The sequence below is a fragment of the Perna viridis genome, chromosome 13 (assembly GCF_037379345.1).
Source record: "Perna viridis isolate PV_CMFRI_1.1 ecotype Kerala chromosome 13, ASM3737934v1, whole genome shotgun sequence".
Classification (NCBI taxonomy): domain Eukaryota; kingdom Metazoa; phylum Mollusca; class Bivalvia; order Mytilida; family Mytilidae; genus Perna; species Perna viridis.
In genome coordinates this window covers 11841570-11862637 of record NC_142457.1, presented here as the reverse complement: position 1 = coordinate 11862637, position 21068 = coordinate 11841570, and the positions used below count along the sequence as shown (strand labels likewise).

The 21068-nt window shown below is 31.5% G+C and overlaps 1 protein-coding gene across 1 annotated transcript; it reads right to left on the bottom strand.

The window, feature by feature from the left end:
* Positions 1-5451: 5451 nt before the first annotated feature.
* Positions 5452-20992, bottom strand: LOC148599591 (cyclin-Y-like protein 1). Its single transcript, XM_088557564.1, has 8 exons — positions 20500-20992; positions 19160-19240; positions 17050-17114; positions 15680-15856; positions 13748-13867; positions 10776-10942; positions 9293-9455; positions 5452-7465 (listed from the first exon to the last, which is right to left on the bottom strand). Exons 1-8 carry the CDS (start codon positions 20693-20695, stop codon positions 7352-7354), a joined length of 1083 nt encoding a protein of 360 aa, XP_088413690.1. The 5' UTR covers positions 20696-20992; the 3' UTR covers positions 5452-7351.
* Positions 20993-21068: the final 76 nt, after the last annotated feature.

Genomic DNA, 21068 nt, shown 5'->3' with positions numbered 1-21068 from the left:
CAATAACACTCTTCTTGGTTATACAGTCCAGCATATATTAACCAATCAAATATATCTTGAAAGTGCTATTCTCTGTAAGAATCAGGCAATATGTGAATCATGGTGGGAAAAAAACACACAAATCTTGTCCTGAAATTTTATTCAAAATGTTTTTGGAAATTTAGAAAATGGCATTCTTTTCTTTTAGTTAAGTGTCAGTAATTCTGGGTTTCAATTACATTTTGTATATGAAATGCATCTCGAAATGAGGAAACTCGTTTTTCCCTTATCATTCTCTTGCATTTCTGCATCCTCTGGCCACAAAAGTCTTTAACAGACCATCAACTGTGTCTACACTGTCAAATTAGTGTTTTTTCATGTTCCATTATTTTTGTTAAATTTTGCATGATTCTTACAGATTCCAGTACTTAATCTAGACTCACACAAAAGCAGAGCAGTAATTGTTTTCAAAAATAGCCTGTTTATTTTTCTTGTTTAACTTGCACAATTATAATCTTTGCATATAATATTAAAAGTTGCATGGAACAAATATATACATATTTTACAGAAATGTACTTTTGTCAGTAGTACCTGTTAAATTGACTGTGTATAATATTTTTTGTGCTATTATCATTGATGAAACAGCGCCAAATTATTTTATCTTATGAAATGAATAGGTTTACATAACTTCAACGTTGTACATGAGGCAAAGGTTTCACCTTGTAAACATGTCTCACTTGACAACATCATAGCATTTTACATGATTAGAATTTTTATTATAGCTAAGTAGATCCATCATCACCACTGCCACATATGGACTAAGCTTGACAACAAGCAATATTACCATGACAATACTTAGATGGCAACAGGTAATAATTCCACGGCAAAGGGAATTTTTTTCATGATATTTTGCAATATTCCCTTGACAGATTTTTTTATCATTTAACACAAGGAATGTGGAGCTGTTTGGAAAAACAAAATAATGGCAGCTCTATAGAGTCAATGTTAGTCTAGACACATTGGATCACAGGCATATCAAACTCTGGGTCCAATGTGTCCAGATGAAACGATATCCCTAAAACGCTGCTTTCACTGTGTCTCCCCCAAACAAATCTGCATTAATTGAGTTAGAATACTGGGGGTTGTTCAATGTACATGTATCACATACATTATAATGGAAAGAGCCAGAGGTAATTATTGCATAACTAATTATAAAAGAAGAACAGAAACATATTCCATACTATGGAATAACATATGATTCACATGAGATGTAATACAAATTATTTTAGACTAGATTCAGATTTGTTGGTTATTATGAAACATGCACAAAAACATTACAATAATATGCACAAAAATATTATCGTCAATGATATTAATACATACATCAATCTTACCGTTGATACTCAAACATAAAGAAGTATATACTAAATGAGTTTTAAAGTCGTGGAAAAGGACAAAGGCCAATTTCCTCCCCCCCCCCCAAAAAAAAAAAAGCAGTAAAAAATATTTTAAGTAACCTTTGAAGGGAGAACAGAAAGTTGGTCACATAAAACAGATGGTCTTAATATACAGGTTAATTTTACATAGAATGTCCAACAAATTACAGATACTGTAATCATAATCTAAACAAAGGTAATTGCTGAATGTCAGAGGTCATCAAGACTGGTTTGACTGTAAATGACCAACATTTTTCTTTAGTCCTAAAGACACTTCTACTTTATTTTACTTTTTCATCGTGACTAAAATTTGAATTTTAACATTTTTGAAGGTACCTGTAGTCATGACAACAGAATAAATGCTTTACAAACAACCTTTCTATAACACAAACTTTTAGTTATTACATCCATGGATGTATCTACAAAACATAAAAAATGTATTCTCCTTCTTCTTAAAACTTCCATAAAAAATGGTTTAAGCTCAACACAGTACAATTGGAAATCTCACTTTATCCGAAAACCTTATAATTAGTTACTAGGGCCAGTTTAACATGCATTTATATTTGTAACATACACATTAAAGTTAAAGGCTAAGCATTGTGAACCCAATTGTCATCCTTTGGAGTATTATATCAATGGTAAAAAACTAAAATTAAAAAAAATAAATTTTTCACGTAAAACCGTACAAAACCAGAAAAACTTAAATTATATACTGAAAACACACCCACGGTTACCACATACAGCAACCATGCACAACACACAGTAACGTGATAATCATGAGACATATAATATTCATTTACACATGCCATATGTACATAAATACTGTTACAAGCTATAAAGGCAGTAAAGCAGAATACATACACAAAATGTTGAAACTATAATGACAGTCCAAGGACATAGTATACATTTTAATCATCAAAGCAATCCATATAAAGAACATAACTTCAAAATTTCACTGAATTTAGGTTATGAAATTCTACATGGCATCATAATAAATAGAAACTGTATTGAAAACAAATATTTAACTTTGGACATGAGGAGATGGAGAAGCACTAACAATCCTGAAGCCATCATCTTGTCTTTAAGGGCTACAGGTTACAGTTGATTTGAATTATATTGATTATAACTAAGTGACAATGCACTACTGAGTTCATTAAACACCCATACCGTATCAAATGGTTACTATAGTTGAATCATTAATTAAAAATTTACTTCGAAATAAAGAAAGAGTTTTTGTATGAATTACATAATTTAAACCTTATCTAAAACATGAAAAAACACCATAAAATACATTCAATGCATAAACGAGATCATTCAAATAGGGATTTCATCCTTTCTTTACATCTTATTCATAGATAAGATAGTTATAACTCTACATAAATGAATGGAAGTTTGGTCGGTTTCTAAAAAAGTATGAGTTAACAATTTCATGTTGAACCAAAAAAAATTCTTTTGATCTTAAATTAATAAATGTTTGAAAATTGTGTACAAGAAGAACAAATAACGCCTGATTTAGCACTGATGGGCACAAATTAAACTGTCTCCTTGTCAACACCTGGGAAGATAAGGCTTCACATATTTAGAGTAAATTAGCAGAAAAATATTTATACTACATTTTTTCCCCTTTTTTAAAGGACACTTCTTAAAGTTTTAAACATAACTTGTTTAAAGACTAAACCTTTTTATTATATATATTTAGCAATGATTTACAAAATGTTTTGTGTGCAAAAAATTTAGTTTTAGTTAACTAAAAGGTCAGTTTAACCACACACTTTTGTTTTATTTCTCATTTACCAGGATTTTGTTTATAATTCTAGGTCTATGAAAAAATCCCTTCAATCACATGGTTCCATTAAATAACTGACATAGTACACACCGAATGCATTGAAAATTATATTGACTAAACTGAAAAAAATATTACAATTTTTTACAATTTAATGATTTTATCTGCAAATCATAAACATCACAATCACATGCTTCAGTTATGTCCATTAGCATGATAAATCAATGAAAGTCAATTTACGATTTTATTGTTCAGCACTTCATGTAGTTAACTGACAAATTATACTGAGCATCACATGTAACGCTACCAATAGACATTCAGTCAAAGGTAACAGACAGGCCTGCAGAAATGGATCAGGGAAGTGAAATCAAAGTGAAAGTAGCCTTTAACTTTGGTTTAAAATCAAAACATGCGATTCAATATAAAAAAAAAATAAATAAAAAAGAATTATTTACAGTATTTAGAACCAGTCAGATGAATTATTAAAAAAAAAAAATGAATGAGCATTTACCTATCCTATCTTGCTCCTTTCAGCTGGTGTTCCTTTTTTCAAAGATTTTACAAACATAAGTAAAATGTATAATTGAAATGCTCTGTTGTAGGCTGTGCCTAACTCATATTAAATTTTCAACCTCTATATCTTAGTAGGACATATCCAAATAACCAACCACTATATAATAAAAATTAACAATAATATCCATTGAGAAAGTCTTCACCAGTGGTAAAACAGAAGGTGGACTAATATAAGTGAAACAACCTATCTAATTTTCCCCCCTTAAGGATGTAGACCTACAGTAAGGGATTTAACTCATGAAATCAGTGATATGTTTGTATTATATTCATTTGTGCCAAAGCCAATCAAGCTTTCGTTTGAAACTGATTGAAATCCGTCCCAGTAATTTTGATGCTTACATAAGATCGATGTAAAATGCTGAATACAAACATTCAAGTGATTTGTAAGAGTTATGTCCCTTACCCTAGGTCTACTTCCTTAAATCATTACTGATGTTATCAAATTGTCGGTCAGATTCAGACTAATTACAAAACAAGTTCCATGATTTGTTATACAGTTCAAAAATGTTAAATGAATTCAAATACACTAAAAAAATGTTCTAACAATTCATACATACATCAGAAATGGTTATGAATTTAAAAAAAAAACAACTGTTAAATGTTCTATGAATTCAAGTATTTCATAATGTAATAAAAATGTAAAACATAAGTATCAAAAGCAACACAGGCTACTTACTGCATTCAAGTTATTTGAGTACAGCTAATTTCAAAATTCAGGCAGATTGTTAATCACAAAATTTATAAATTCTCATGATAATTCTGAAGAATTCCTCTATTCTCTAACAAAACAAATTTAAAAAAAGAAAATTTCACAAAAGGGTGTGTAATCAATATCATGTGACACTATGATCTACAACTGTTCAAGGTTGACTCGCATACCAAAAACATCACCTCAATACCTGCAAGCATTTAGAAAAAAAGTGTGGAAAACTTACATTTCGGTAATTTTTTCAAAGTTCAAGGGCCATAACTCTGGCAAAAATCAGCAGAGCTGACCGAAACGTAAACAGGATGTGGTAGTCTATAGAGAAGAGACTACAATATTATCAAGAGAAATCTCTTATGCATATACTTGGTCATTTTGATGTACCAAACTAAAGTAGCAAACTAGATACAAATAGGCAGTTAGTTTTGAATGCTTTAACAGTTTAAATTCACATTAAAAAAATGAGACTTTAAACCCTATAAAAACTAATATGAATCTCATTGTTCTAATATAATACTTTTCTTGATATTGCCAGAGAATATATATTACTAATTGAAAAAAAAAAACAATGCAACTTCTTACAATAGATATTAATCATTATGGGGTCCTTCTTCATGCATACCTTGCTTGACTTTTAAAACAGCTGTACTCTGAACTGGGCAACTGGGCATAATATCGATGGGAATACTGGGAATAAGGGCACTTAACATGGTCAACAAATGAGCAACTTAAAAAAAAAATTATACTTATATTTTTTTTGAGTGGGTTTATTCATGTGTCATCTTCTTGCAACAGCTTCATGGGTATCATGTACCAGTAATGAAATTCATGTGGAAAAAATTCATTTCTGAGTGAGAGGCAACTTCATTTGTCATATAAAAAGTCTTAACCTTTAAATTGACATCTTCAATAAAGACCTATGTCCATCAAATCTGATTAATAAGCCCTAAAGAAACAACATGTAACTAGTAGAAGACTAGAAATAAAAACAATAAACGGATGAAACTTAGAATTAGGGAAAACACGAAGCTGGGCCAAGCATGTTTTATTTCTACTTGTGCTGAATTTGTATATTGTTTTTATTTTCATTACTAGTTAATAAACTGGTGTTGTCTTGATACTGCAATCCTGCAAAGTTTATGTTTATAGGGTGTGTTTAATACATTTCTGTCCTAATGGTGGCTCCCATTGTGTTGCTGCAATTAACAGGTAGTTCATGCAAGAGTAGGAAAGTAGGTGGAGCTAAGTGGTATTTACTGTCAGTGAACAAATATGATCAATAAATATACTGTAAATGCATTTTGATTGCTCAAATAGGACTATTGCAGTATAAAATCCGAGAATATATCAACTATCAACACTTTGAAAATATCAAATGGACATAACTCTGTATCACTAGAAGGACAAAATGCATGTTAAATATAAAAAAAAACAAAACAAAATACAGAATTGTCTTAGTAAGTTCATCCATGTTTTTAAACTATATTTTTCATGCACCAACCACTTTACCCTCATTGTACATAAAAACTAAACAAAAATAATCTCATCAATTCATTAAGTTTTAAAAATAATACAGTACTTGTTACTAGTACGTATTGTGACCAATCAATACCAGAGAATAACAAGTCACATGTGATGGGGCAATTTACAATTGGAAAGTATGTTGAACAGTTAAAGATTAGTGACAACTAGCTCAATGCTTTAAAAGTACAATATGATATATTCATACCCCACACATTCATACATGTACCTCATTTTATGACAGTTTGAACCTTGAATATGATAATAATAAAATACAAATCCAGTATCATCATTTCTTGATCAAGCCCTGAATAATATTGTTAGAAAATAGCTCTAAAATGCTCAGCATCTTAAATAATACACTACATACTATCCTAATACATACATGTACATGTATGTTAGCACATTTCAACAATTATGATAGAGTGTAAATATTATTTACAATAAAATGATAATGTATAAATAAAAAATGAAAAGCAGCAAAAGAAATCACAATTGGTAAAATATGACTAAAAGTATGGTAAATGATTAACAAGTTAATTACATTTGCATACATTGCATGACTAATTGGTTAATAACAGAAGACAAGTAATCAGTTTTCAGGCTTAAACTTTATGAAATTTATGTTCTTCTCATAAAAATAAAGTTTTCAATGTTGTTTTTCTTAAAATGACCACTCATTTAAAAGATCAATCCAACAAAAATAAATGTGAAATTTTGACATTGATAAATGTGGCCTCTATAATAGGATATTGTTAGATTCTCAATGATCCGATTTTGGATTAATAGTATCATTAATGAATTAATTTGAATTAGATTAAAATTGAATTAATGTTTCTTTTTTAATCATCAGATACCACATATCATAACAGCTGCTTCAATCATGGCCCAGTTTCATAAAAAAAATATCTCAAAATTAGATTTTCATAAAACAAAAAAACTTCTTCAACTGAAATGCCATCCAATGAGATCACTTGAATTAAAAGATCAGAGGAGAAACTAAAGGATTTGAGATTGTTTAAGAAACCAAGGCAAGGCCTGGCAAACATTTTGAATATTACACAAAATTTACTACAAGATGCCAGGTATTTAAATTTTTAACAAAATTATTTTGCAAATTTTTTTGCAAACTCTAAACCTCAACCCTGGATTTTACATCAGTTGTTGAAAAAAAAATTCATGACGTATCATACCGGAGGAGATTTGATTTTTGATAACAGATTCATTTTGCCAGCTGTGTCAGATATATAGAAATCTCAATACACTTGGATCTTCTTTTGAGGTTATGTTTTACATTAGTTTAGCCTGCTTTTCCCTGATCACTGCCTGGTTCTACTAAAGGCTCATTATGGGTTATGATATTATGACTATACTTTGACGTGGATTACTCGTCATCCCATCGAGACTATTTGATCGGATCAATGAAGGTTTCTGTAACTTGGCAAGGGTTTCTTCTGTGGACATCGCCTAAAATGGAGAAAAAAGGTTAAATCTCATTATAATGGCAAGCATTTCTTTTGAAGACATCACCTTAAATGGAGGAAAGGTTAAAGGTCATGATGTTGTGGCAAGTATATTCTTCTGTAGACATTGCCTAATATAATAATTGGTCATTATCCCTAAAAAAGTTCCATTTAAAACCTCCAAAACCAACTCAAACATTCCTTTGGGGGTATAACACATTGTGTTACATTTTCAAAGTGATTCGTTCCATTTTACTCATGTTATCATCCAGAAATCAGAAAATAAATACTTGTTTCTAGCCCCTCAGTGGCCCTTTTTTCATACTTGACTCAAGTTACAATCCCAAAAATCAATCCAGTTCTTCCTTTTGAGGAATGGCAAGTTGTAGTAATATTCATGTAAGATTCGTTCATTCTTAGGCCAAAAAAAAATATGTGTTTCTAGCTACTTTACCTACAGTATCCTATTTTTTGTTCCTACCCTTAACATTTTATGGCTGTTTCGCTCAACCAGTCAAGTCTAGATTGTTTTCCCATTAACTCATTGTTAAAAGTTTTCGAAAAATAACATTATTTCACTATCTTCCTACTCTAATTTTTTCTTACTAGTAGTAGGAAACAAGACTATTCTTTTTATTGTCCTTACCCAAACTATTGTCCTTACATAAGGCAAATATTTGTTTCAGGCCTCTTGGTTCTTTTTCCAAAAAAGTTCAAGTTTAAACCCCGCCCCCCACCACCAATCAATCCCAGTTTTCCTTTTAGAGGTAAGGCAATTTGTAGTACATGTACCATTTCAGTGAGACCCATTAACTGCATTGTAATAGTCAAGTTTCGAAAAATAAAATAACTTCACTACCTCTATTTTTTTTTTTTGCTGGTAGCAAGAAACAAAACTAATATCAATTTTGGCCTTACTCCAAACTGTTGTTCTTACATTAGGCAAATGCTTGATTAAAGTCCCTTGTTGGTCCTACTTGAAAAAAAAAAAATCAAGTTTAAACCCCCAATCAATTCAAGTCTTCCTTTAGTGGTATAGCAGTACCATTTCAGTGAGATCTATAAACAACATTGTAATAGTGAAGTTAGTGTCTGGACTTAAGGAAAATGCATGTTTCTGCCCCCCTCCCCCAAGCTTGTTGGCCCTAATTTCCTAAATGTTCAAGTCTTAACCCCAAAAATCAATCCCAGTCTGACCATTGTAGTATAGAATATTGTGGAACAATGTTACAGACCTTCCTATCCTTTAACTGGAGTAAAATCTACATATTGCTTATTTTTGCCCCTTTTTTGGTCCCCAATTATAAAACCACTGGGGTGGTAATCCCCACAATCAATACCAATCTTTCTTAATTTTGTACTTTGGAACCTAGTCAAAATTTTTATAAAGATCAACCATTTAATATTCAAGTTATTGCATGAAAACTAAGTGTAAAACAGATAACGACAGGAATGATGCACAACATGGACGACAACAACACAGACAACAAGGACAGCAACATTATACACATACTGCCTGTAGTAGAGGGTGTTACGCTGTAGTATCACACAAGGTAAATATATCACACGAGATGAAGTTGAGGGTGATATATTTACAGTGTGTGATATGATGCGTAACAGGTGAAATATCTTGGTATTGTGGCAAGTATTTCTTTTATAAGCATGGCCTTAAATAAGGGAATAAGGTCCAGTGTCCTGATATAGTAAAAGGGTTTCTTCTATTCACATAGCTTAAGGGATAGAAATAAAGGTTAAGAGTCTAGGTGTTGAATTTTTTTTCCCAACTAATTAAACTACTTTTAGTCTAAAGGGAAGAATAACCGAATCTTACCTCTAATTTGATAGCCCTTTCCTTATTAAGGGGCTCTAGAGGGAAACTCAAATCATTGGCATCAGCTAACACTCTCAGATCAAAATAATATTTGGCATAAACACTAGCTGGTACATTTATATTGAAGTCTATCATTTCTAAAAACTTTCTTTCCAGATCATTTCTGTAACAGACAAATTATCAATTGAATAATCTATTCTTTAGTAATTTTATGTTTTTTGTTATGTATGTCTGTTTTCCCATGTCTGGTCTTTGTCCCCGGATTACATTCTTTTGATTACCGCTATAACCTTGGTTCCCTTCATTCTTTAAAACTCATCAGTATCTTTTTTCATGTACATGTGTATTTAGGTGCATTCTCATATGGAAACAGTTGTGTACCCCAGATTCACTACAAAAAGCTTCCAGTACTGATAACATGAGTATGTAATTTTAGAGACTTGATACACAAAGTCGTTGTTCTAACACTTGACCATGGTAACTGTATGTAATAATTTAATTAAATACCAGTCCATTCAAAATTCAAACACTGCCAATGGTAAAGTGATTCATGGTGTAGAAAGAACCACCAAACATATAAAGCTTTTGCAGTCTACATATGTTATACTTTTAAATAATGATAATCCTTTCTGTATTCTGTACTTTTGAGAAAATCACATTCACCTCCCACTATAATCAACCAAATCTAACCAAATTAAGAAGGATAACTCTTGCAAAGTACCAAATTAATGTGCAATATGTATGATTTGTTCTTGAAAGTGCAACAACCAAATGAAATAGTAAGACAGATTATGAGATCAGTAACAGTGTTGGAACAAGAAATAAAAGTAAGATTGGTGGGTTTTTACATGCATGAATCAATTTTTTGTTTGATTTTTATAAAGACCACTACTTAATAAGTAATAAGAAAATTACTAAAAAAGGAGCTAAAACTACTTGTCAAACTTTCAAGAAAATGGGATCAAATGTTTTTGAACTATACTCCCAAATTTGGTAGAAAAATCACCCTTTTTTATGAGTGAATTCCAATTTCTCCAAATCTTCAAAAAATGATCAGGGAGAAACAATTCACTTCAAGTTTCAAGAAAACTGATGGACAAATTTCAGCATTATTGTGCAAAGTGTGATCAATGAAAGGAAATTAGTATACAAAAATTTGCTCGTCTTAAAAGGTAATCAATCCGAATTTGACCTTTGAACTTAGCACTAAAAGGCTGATTTCAGTCTGACAGCAAGTTCACGTATAATACCAAGGGTAATACAAAGCAAGGATCTTTTGTAGTTTCGTATCTTTAACAATATTAAATGTTTATAGCTCGCGTCTAAAACTTTTGTTAAGTTATGGAAAAATAAATCCTAGTTGAATAAAACTGTAAAAGGCATTATTATTTTTATAAAAATGTCAATATATTCCAATTCGTCCTCTTAACTGGTTACACCCGCCTCATATCAATTTTTAAAATACAACACAGAAAATCCTTACATATCTTCCACAGCTATATCTTTAAGGATCTGACAATAATCCACATTCCATACAGCCTGATCATCCCAAACTTTGGATGCTAGTAATATAGCACCCAATACAATCCTCTGCCAATTAGCTGGCATAATATCAATTTCAGCATAATGTAAAAGTCTCTCTAAATATACCTGAAAACACAAAAAACGACATATAGATTACTATTCTGTTTTAACCAGGGTAAATCATTTCTTCACGTTAAATAAAATTGTGATTTTCAACATGCAAGCAAAATCCTAATTGTACTAATATGAGGAAAGTGAAACCTTAAATGCTCTAGGGGTTGAAAATTCCTAAAGCCTGATGCCCGTGACTAAAAAAATTGCACCTTGGACTTGCCGTTTTTCAATGAAATAAGTCCGTCACGCATGGCAAATCTAAAAAAATAAAAAATATTTTTTGAAAGATTTTGTTGTCATTATTTAGACCATATTTCTCGATCCATTCCCTGACCTATCAACTTTATTTTTAGAATGGGTATTCACTAGACCGATCTATTGATTAGTCATTCTCAAGTCTGAATCACAGCTGTGCTTGATCAGACACATTTTTTGACATACTACAAATTTTATTAATCAAGCGCTGGAATGATAAAGATCAAATTTCATTGATAAACTTTTGAGGAAAATATCGTTGCTCAATTACAATTTCATGGTTAAAAAAAACCCACAAAACAGAAAGCTGATGACAAGGCATCATCCCTGGAAACAGAATCAATTGACACTGTGTCTTCTTCCCTGTATACATAGAATTATACACAAGAATATCAGATAACAAAATTGCATTTATATTGATTGGGACTTGACACAACATTGTTCGTGCTTAGTGTACAAAAGATGAAAAAGTCCACGGCTCAGGTCTTCCCAAAAAAATTTTCAACCCCTGTGCTCCTGAAGAAACATAAAATTCAAACACATATAATTATTTTTGTCAGGCTTGTTATTAGTAACTTCCAAATTGGTAAAATTTGTTATGATATACATTATTTATTGTTGTAATGCATTCCTCTAATTGTCATGGTCTGAAATATATATTGGCTGAAATGTCCAGCATTTGTAGAGAACTATATGTTGTCATGGTCCTAAATATTTTTGGGTAGAATTGTCTAAAAAGCTAAAAAAACATCATTTACACTAATGTTTGGGTGCCATGTTTTGACCATCCCTATCTTGGAAAAAGCTAAGATTTGATTTGTATTTAGCTAAAAAGCTAGTTAATGTTTCCTAGACTGATTTGGTTCTCAGATGCATTTACCAAATACACGAGAATGGAGCTGCTGTAGTGCTATTTTTAAGCTCCCAATTTTACAAGCACAAACTGGATATTGATGCTTTTTCTCGCCATAAGTATACTAAACCCAGTTAATGATACAACCATTTACACTCCCTTTGGAAGTGTATAAAGAGTGCAAAAGTATAACAAGGCAAGATTTTACCAAAGGAGATCCTGGTTTACAATAGAAAACTTACTAAATATGAAAAAAGATTGGAAACCTTTCTCTTGAAATTTATTTCCTGTCAATTAAAATTCTTGTGCATATTTAACTACTTACTGAAAATACAAGGAAAAACAAGGTAAAATATCAACCTTTTATCTACAGGTACAATTTTTTAAAGTTTCTGCTTTGGAAGGAAAGAAGCCCTGATCTTAATTCGTTTGTAATTTGAGTTACCTCCCTTTTTCCATAAATCGCATATCAACATTGGAAGTGTCATAAATCAATGGTGTTCCAGGTAAGATTTTTTAAGTGCATCTTTGAAAATATAGTGTAGGTCGGTAGGGATTTTTGGACAAATATGTGAAAACAACCATGAAATTCAAGCCTCAACTGGGGGCATAGGTGTTCAGAATATTTTCAATCACTTATCTTGCATATATTTAATAAGTGGAAATAGTTAACTTGTTGAACCAATAAAATAATTGAAATATAAAATATGGTACAGTCATTACACAGTTAAAAAAATAAAACATTAATCAGACTTAACAAAGCCATTAAATGCGTCGGCTACCTTTTTTTTAAAGATATTACTTGGTTTTTATTACTATTACTTTTATATTCAGCCTATGAGATAAACAATCTGAATTTCACAGTACTTATTGAAAAATGGCAAAAAAAACCTCTAGGGTACAATTTATACATGTTTTTGTTGTCATGGGGTCAGTAGGGTATTAGGAAATACACATCCTTCTTTTATTGGGCCTGAATAGAATTAGTTTTACATAAATAATTGATTTTTTTTAAGTTATAGAAGCAGGATTTCCTTTAGAATCAAATTATTCCACAAAGGTACAAGTTAAAAATAATTTTTTTCTGAATTTACAGTTTTGTTCACCAATTATTCAGATCACATTATTTGGTTTTAAGAATTAAACTTGTTTCCATAATTCTATAAGGCGTCCTCCATTACTTACGCAGGACTTTTAACATGCTAAAAAACAATTCTTTATTGAGGACCTTCTGTTTTCATCAGCTGGATTTGTGAATTTATATCTACAAAAGCCCAGGTGTCAATTTAACAAAAAGTCATACGTGTAAAATTTGTTGTAATTAATGACATCAAGCAAACTTGAACCCCTGATTTTAAAATAGGGTTTGTAAGTCATGAGAATAGGTGCTCCTCTACCATTCAAATGCATGTAGATTCATCATTAACACTGCATTGAGCTTAATATAAAAAGCGAAATATCTGTCTGCGTAAAATACTGATAAAAATGATAATATCTTAGTTCTATAGAATAAATATGTTAAGAAAAGATTTTGCATTGTAATGCAGTGCTTTGATTTCCAGGTGATAAACAATAGAATGCAGATCGGTCCTCAGATTTCAATGTATTCTGCAATGGAAATTCCAGAAGGGAAACTGAAGCTAGAACGAGACTTACAAACCCTATTGTATTGACACAAAAGCCTGTGTTTCACAGTTTAATATACATACCAAAGTAACTATAGCACATTCAGCTGTCAACTGAGCAGCACTAAACAGGGTCCTTATAAACTTGTATATATGTTTGTGTGGTGGGTCCCTTTTATCATAATCATCTGGTACAGGTTCCTTCTGTCAAAATGAAAAACACATACAATGTTTTATGCACCAGTACATCTGGTCCATTCTCCCAGTTTTTAGTGGAGTCTGAGTCGCTTATTTACTTTTGTTACTTTGCATGTATTATTTTTGGTATTTTATGTTCTTTGTTGTGTTTGTCAGTTTAAAATCTTTGTTCTTTGTCCCTGGAATACACTGAAAGTACTATTGTTCTTGATGTACCAATTTTTGTGGTTTTCATGGGTACACTAAACCACAAAATTTGGTTCCCAACAAAAAGGAGATTTAATTGACATCTATCCGAAAAACCTCAAAACCATGAATTTCAGAATCCACCAACTTGGGTTTCTTCCATTACCAACGAAAATTGGTATCCATGAATTAAAGCACTTTTACAGCAGTTAAAATTGGGTAGGTCTTTGTTGGGGGTTGGAGTTGGTGAAAAAGTGTTCATACGATATACTATTTGATATTTTGTGTAAACCAAATCTAAATTGTGTTTTGGAATGATAAAAAAATGACTTAGACATGTTTATCATAACATGCATAACTGTTCAATTAATTTTCTTTCGACAAGTGTATGTTAATGCATGCAAATGTTCAAAGTTGCCCAAGCATACCAGTAATAAATTAAGATTCTGAATCACATAAAGGATTTTATAATTTAAGACTCCTAAATAGTATATATATATATTTTTTTTATCAAATTACAGGGGATAAGGACAAAAGCCCCCCATGAGAAATTATTTAATCAATTATGAATAATATTTCTATTAGTACTGAAAGAGTAAAATTTGAAATTTGATTTCTAAATTGTTATAATTCTAACTTCTTGTTTCTTTTTTAAGACAATATTTTATCAATAAAATGATAACAGTTGTCAAATATACACTCTTTATAAAGGAAATATGTTTAAAAACAGTCATTTTGTTTTTTTTTTAAAAAACTGTATTACTGGCAGCTTTTCTTATTTCACTGATGAAATTTCAAATGATTCTGGTAATAAGAAATATAACATCAAATATAAAATGAGTAAATCCTTGAAAAAAAATACACAGAAATTGAACCATTTTAATACAAACAAAAACTTCCTAAATACACTTAACAGAATTAAAAATTTTACACAAATAAAATGCAATACCAATATACCAAGGAACAGTCACAACAAAAGAAAAATAAAAAAATACCCAAAAAAAAACAAACATAAAAAAAACAACAATAAATAAATATTTTTACATTAACATTATGCTTATTATAAGATGGGGGGCTTTTGTCTGGGGGGCTTTTGTCTAAGGGGGCTTTTGACTGGGGGCTTATGTCCTAGACCCAAATTACAGAATGTAAATGATGCTCATCAATATATAACAGTCATTAAACCAAAACACTTATACATTGTACAATTCAAATTAAAAAAATGTTTACTCAATCTCATTACATCACATCGGAGTGACTAGATTTTTATTCAGGATCGTGACTACAAATCATAATTCTTATATTCCACGCTTCATGGCTCTTAAGACCACAGCCACAGTAAAAAAGTGATAAACACATAACCAACTTTTCATGCAACATACATGTAGGCTGTATCTGTTCAACAATATGAAGAGACTGGTCCTATTAATAGAATCAAAATAAATAACAGAAACTCCATTTTATCATTGTTTTACTATGGTCTGGCCATTTTTGTTGTTACTTAAACCTTCTCTACCCCTCAGGGTAAAACAATATGAAATAAATGGCCAGCCCATGGTAAAAAATGATAAAATGGAGTTTCTGTGATTCTTTCCTTAACAGTGTACATGTACTATAAATAATTATACAAACCGACAAAGGATGAAGTTTCTCATCAAATATTTCCAATGTCCTATCACTCTCTCGGTTCTTTATATGAAAGTAAACAGCAAATGCTACAGCTCGTATGGTATTCTTCAGATTGGGTTGACTGACTGTGGAGTCATCAATAAATATTGTCGAGCAAGAACTGTACTTTCTTAAAGCATTCTGAAAAAATATGGTATTAATGGTTGAGTACGATTTGGTAAACATTATTTAGGTAAACAACACACATTACAGCAAAAATCAATAAAATTAAAAGAAAATCATGACTCCTTTAAAACATTGTCAAAAGTTGCGCAACAGAAATACCGGAAATGTACAGGGTAGACAGGACTTTCATGTAGACATAATTTTAACATGTCTGCTTCTGGGCAGCTGGATACCACCTTGGAGGTTAACCCTGAATAGTTGTGGAGAGTATGGCCAAGATACACAGTGATATCATATGCCTTTTTTCAACAAAAATTCTTCAAAGAGTTATCTTTGCACAAAAAATTTAAACAGATACACAATAATGATGTGTTGGTATACATTGTAACTGGATAAGAAGAAAGATTCTTTCAATGTTACAAAATGTGTTAATGACTTTGTCTATAAGGGACAGAATTACATGTATTTCTACTAAAATCAAGACATTGTTGATGACCACTACCGGTTTGTATTGGGTGATGTATAAACCAATGGGAATATGTGAGGCTTCCAAAAGCCTGCATTTTAAAACCAGAATTACATACATATTTTCTGACAAAATGATTTTGAGCCACACACATTTTGGACCTCAACAAATCAAAAACATCACAAATGTGCATTCCCATTACTGTAATTTTAATTTAGTTGAAAGTAAATGACTTATCCACTATGTAAGCAAACATAAATTTTATGAAGCTAAATGGTTTTGTAAATGTACTATCTTTACACATACATGTATACAAATGTATCCCTTAACTATACATGTATTTAAAAGTAACTTAATCAATTTTCCATTGTCCTTACTGCATGATATGTTATACTATTAGGCTACTGCCATGATACTCAAACATGTTGGAAATTTCCAGTACACTAGAACGTAACATTGCCAATAAACAGAGTAATGTCAGTTTTAAATGTCTCAACTAAACGTTTACATGTACATATCACCCTGTCCAGCTCATTATGATATTTCCAGCCTTGACTTCATAACCCAGGCACGGATCCAAGGACTGGCATACACCCCCCCCCCCATATCGGTAAGAAAAAAATTTTCATCACAATTTTCACCCAATAATATTTTTTACCTTGCTTTGCATGGCATTTAATTAATTTAACCCCTCTTAAACTCGAATTGTGGATCTGCCCGTGTAACTCTTTAACATACTAACCTGCGATACCTGATCAGTATTTCTGTCTCTACACTCATAGTATGTATTTCTTCTGTTCTTATTATCTGTAATATCAACTTTCACATTGTAAATTTTGTAATACATTATATTTAGGTAAGCAGTCTTTGCAATTTTGCTTTTTCTTGTCCAGATACAAATATACATGTATATTCCTTTTCACCGACCCTAAGACCAAGAAGGCATAAATCTTGGAAAACACATTTAAAAATGTTAAGTGACATCTGTACATGTACATTATAAAACCACATGTAACATCCAAATGAAATACAAAAAGTACATGTACTTGTATTTCATAATTACATTACATTATCAATTAATGGGCAACTAACCGGTCCATATTTTTCAATTTGACTCAAATTATCATGAACTATTTGTTATATTTGTTTCAAACGTAGCTTACTCAGGAGTATTCTTGGGAAGAAAAGAGAAAATCTTTCATCACATATCAAATCATGATGCTACATTTTTAATTCGAAAGAAAGAATGTCCAATTAGTTTCATAGTGGTTTATATACCAACATTCTTAAGAAGTTAAAAAAAAAAAATCTTAAAATACAATATTAAATAATTGTAAAATCATATTTTTAATATTTTTATTTGTTCATCTTCTTACATGTAGATACATGTATATTTTTCGGTCTATAAAACCTGATATGTTATATGGACCGGCTTGCTTAAGAGTTTAAGATTCTGTGTACACTGCCATCAACCAAAATTTTAATTTCTCCACTATTCATAGTGGAGTCACTTATGTCCTCCATAGTGACTCCATCAAAGTAAGAAATTGGAATAAAATTGTTCCATTTAATTATATACTTTCAATATTTTATCTGCCCATAATTGAGAAATGTTATTGAACTTCTACAACCAAATGTACTTGGTATAAAAAAAGGTGTAGAAAACTACAAACATTTTTTTTAAATGATGACTCCACTCATAATACAAAAAGTATTTCCACCGCATAGAATGGAGAAATTTAATTTTGTTGACAGAAGTGTACTTTTTTTGTGCATGTTTTCTCTTTCTTTCCACACGAGTCATTTAGAGTTTACAATGTACAAAAAGTATAATATTGAAATCACTTCATGTTACTTTGGGTCAAATTGCAATATATAACCGGTTGGTCGCCCAAAAAATCCAATGGTCCTCAGTAACACTTCAGTCCACATAATTTTTTTGGGGACCACAAGTCCATCCGTATTTTGCCATACAAATACTACAGTGTATTAGCAAACTAATAGTGAAACTTCTCAAAACCAGACCCTCAGAAAACCAGTCTTCCCTTCAAACCTGACATTTTCAAAAGTCCCGGACGATACACCTTAAAACCTGTATGTTTTGTCTTCAATAGACCAGCCAACCCCTAAAACCGTACATTGGCCAGTTTTTCAGTTTTAGTTATATATTCCAAGTAAAAACAACCTCTCAATTCTGGCCACCGGATATTGTTCACCTGTTATAAATGTGTCAACAAAACTGTAAATGATTATGTAATATTACGTAATTAATAATTCATTCACTGACTGGTTTGCATTTCAACAGTGGACAGATGATAATTGAAGGGGACAGTAGTTTTAACAGCAAATTAAATCCAGACATCACATTTTGTCACTGGTTGGCTATTAATTGGTGTGTACACACATCAGGCAATCACGATCATTTAACAGTATGATCTTTAAACTGTCAATTAATGTGACCTGTACCCAAGCCAAAACAATAAAGGGTGAAATTATTAGACTTTGTTGATAGGTAATTAGAAAAACAATACAAATGATAATTACCATTAATAGCCTTCTGATCTTTAATACACTCTCTTTAAAACCTGTGAACATTATTTTGTCGGCAGTACTGTTTGTAAAATAAAATCATTCACAAATAATGCAAGCTTTGAAATGTTATAAAAGGCCATAAGTTTTGAATTGGAATTAAACATGTCTGCACCAACAAACTGACAAGGTGTAGGGTTATAGAACACATTAATGGAAACAACTCTTAGAATGAATTGCTATTTCTCACAAGACCGGCCACTCCTATAAACCAGCCATTTCCTCTTGTCCCGGGACGGTTTGGAGAAGTTTCCGTTACTTACTTTTAGCTATCTGTGTTTGAGAGTAACTTCTTGAAAATAATGTGCTGGCTGTTGGATGAATAGAAGGATCTGCTTCATTATCTGTAATAACATGGATAACAGAAATTAGTAATGACTATTATTGAGCAAAATTGCTGGTTTAAATGAAATATTTATAAAAAAAAATATAATATGAAAAAGTGACTTGAACTCCAGACAACTCTAGTGACAATTGGGAATTTTAGAGCATATCTCTCATTGAGAACAGAACTGAATTTGACCTAGAGTTGGGAAACCTGGATGTGACCATTAATAATATTTTTTAAGTCTAGCCAGTGCCAATAATGGGTTACTTGTAAATTTTGTTCTTTGCATCATGCTTTACTATTACATTTGACACCTGAGAAACTCATGACAAAGACAAAATGAGAATGGAAATGGTGAATATGTCAAAAAGGAAACAAACTAAAGGCACGAAAAAATAGGACGAGGTATAGAGTTTAGCAATAGGATTTGAATTGATCCAATCATGTTAAATATAATCAATGTGCTACATTATAATACATGTTGGTGTTACCCCTCCATTTTTTTGCAGAAGTCACCCGTAACTTTACCTTTTGACCCCCCCAAAAAATGTCCCATTGGGGAGGCATCAATCTCCCAGTTTCAAGAATCCTCCTGTAAAAAACCTCCCGTAACTGAATTTAACATTTTTATGTCAACAACCGCATAGGACATGAAAGTGCTTTATCCTCAAAACACTTGGAACAGCTGATCGACATACAAGTCTCTCAAGAATTATCTTGGTTCCTATCGATACATAGCATGATTAACAATTTCAAATGGCTAGTTATGTCAAGAAATGATCAAACTTCGAGGATGAACACAAGTTACCGTTCCTTTTAGTTGCACAACAAAATATGTCAAAAATGTCTTCACACAAAATCTCCTGCAATTTTATGATGGATTGCAGATCTCCCACAATTAGGTTAGACTTGTTAACAGGTATGAAATTATTGACCTTTGGAGTAGAAGTGCAGCGATGGCTTAAATACATGTGTCCAATTTAATTTTGTGCATTGTACTGTGTTACACTTGTAAATAATTGTAGGGTCACTTGTATAAACTGTAGGGTATGACGCTAACATTTTATTAACCTTAACCTATCAGGCAAGTTGTTGAAAATTCTACTAGCCCAAATTAAAATCTAGCTTGTCATTTAGCAAATGAATGTTGAAAAATGAATAAAATAAGTAATTCAACTTATACTTGTCACAGGCAATAGTAATCCCTTCTGGGATTAAGGCAATAGGTAAATGACAACCTTTAACATCATACCCTGAACTCTACTTTCAACTAACCTTCAGGAAGAACTTCTCTATCACTGATGTGTGGAACAGCTGACAGAGAAGGTGTACTACGATTGCTATGTTTTAATGTAACATGAATATCATCATTTTTATGGTTAGTCTGGGGTGCCGAAGATGGACGGTAGGCATCCTCTGGTCTCTTTGGTTTAGATCCACCAAAAGAACAACATGAATGTTTGTTTCCCATTGTTTATTCACTTATTACCGAAAACATTTCCATGCAATAATAGTTGGTCATTTAAAGCAGACTGAAATCAGCTGATCGGTGATACAGACTCAGTGCCCCTTACGAGGAGCCGGGTATGTTTAGGGTGTGAATCATCGGATATTTGAAATGCATGGTACAGAAAAAAAAAGGTTTAAGTTAAATGGAACATTTCCAGAATAATTTATAAGCTTAGTAAACTGTGTTGTTCTTGTTTTTCATAAAATTTAACACTTTCTTCATCCATTTATCACAATGACGGAAATGCCGGAAGTGATCAAGACAGCAGTTGTGAAGTAAATAGTATGTCAAATTTGATTAGTTAATTTTTACAATAATATTTTATAGCGGGAAA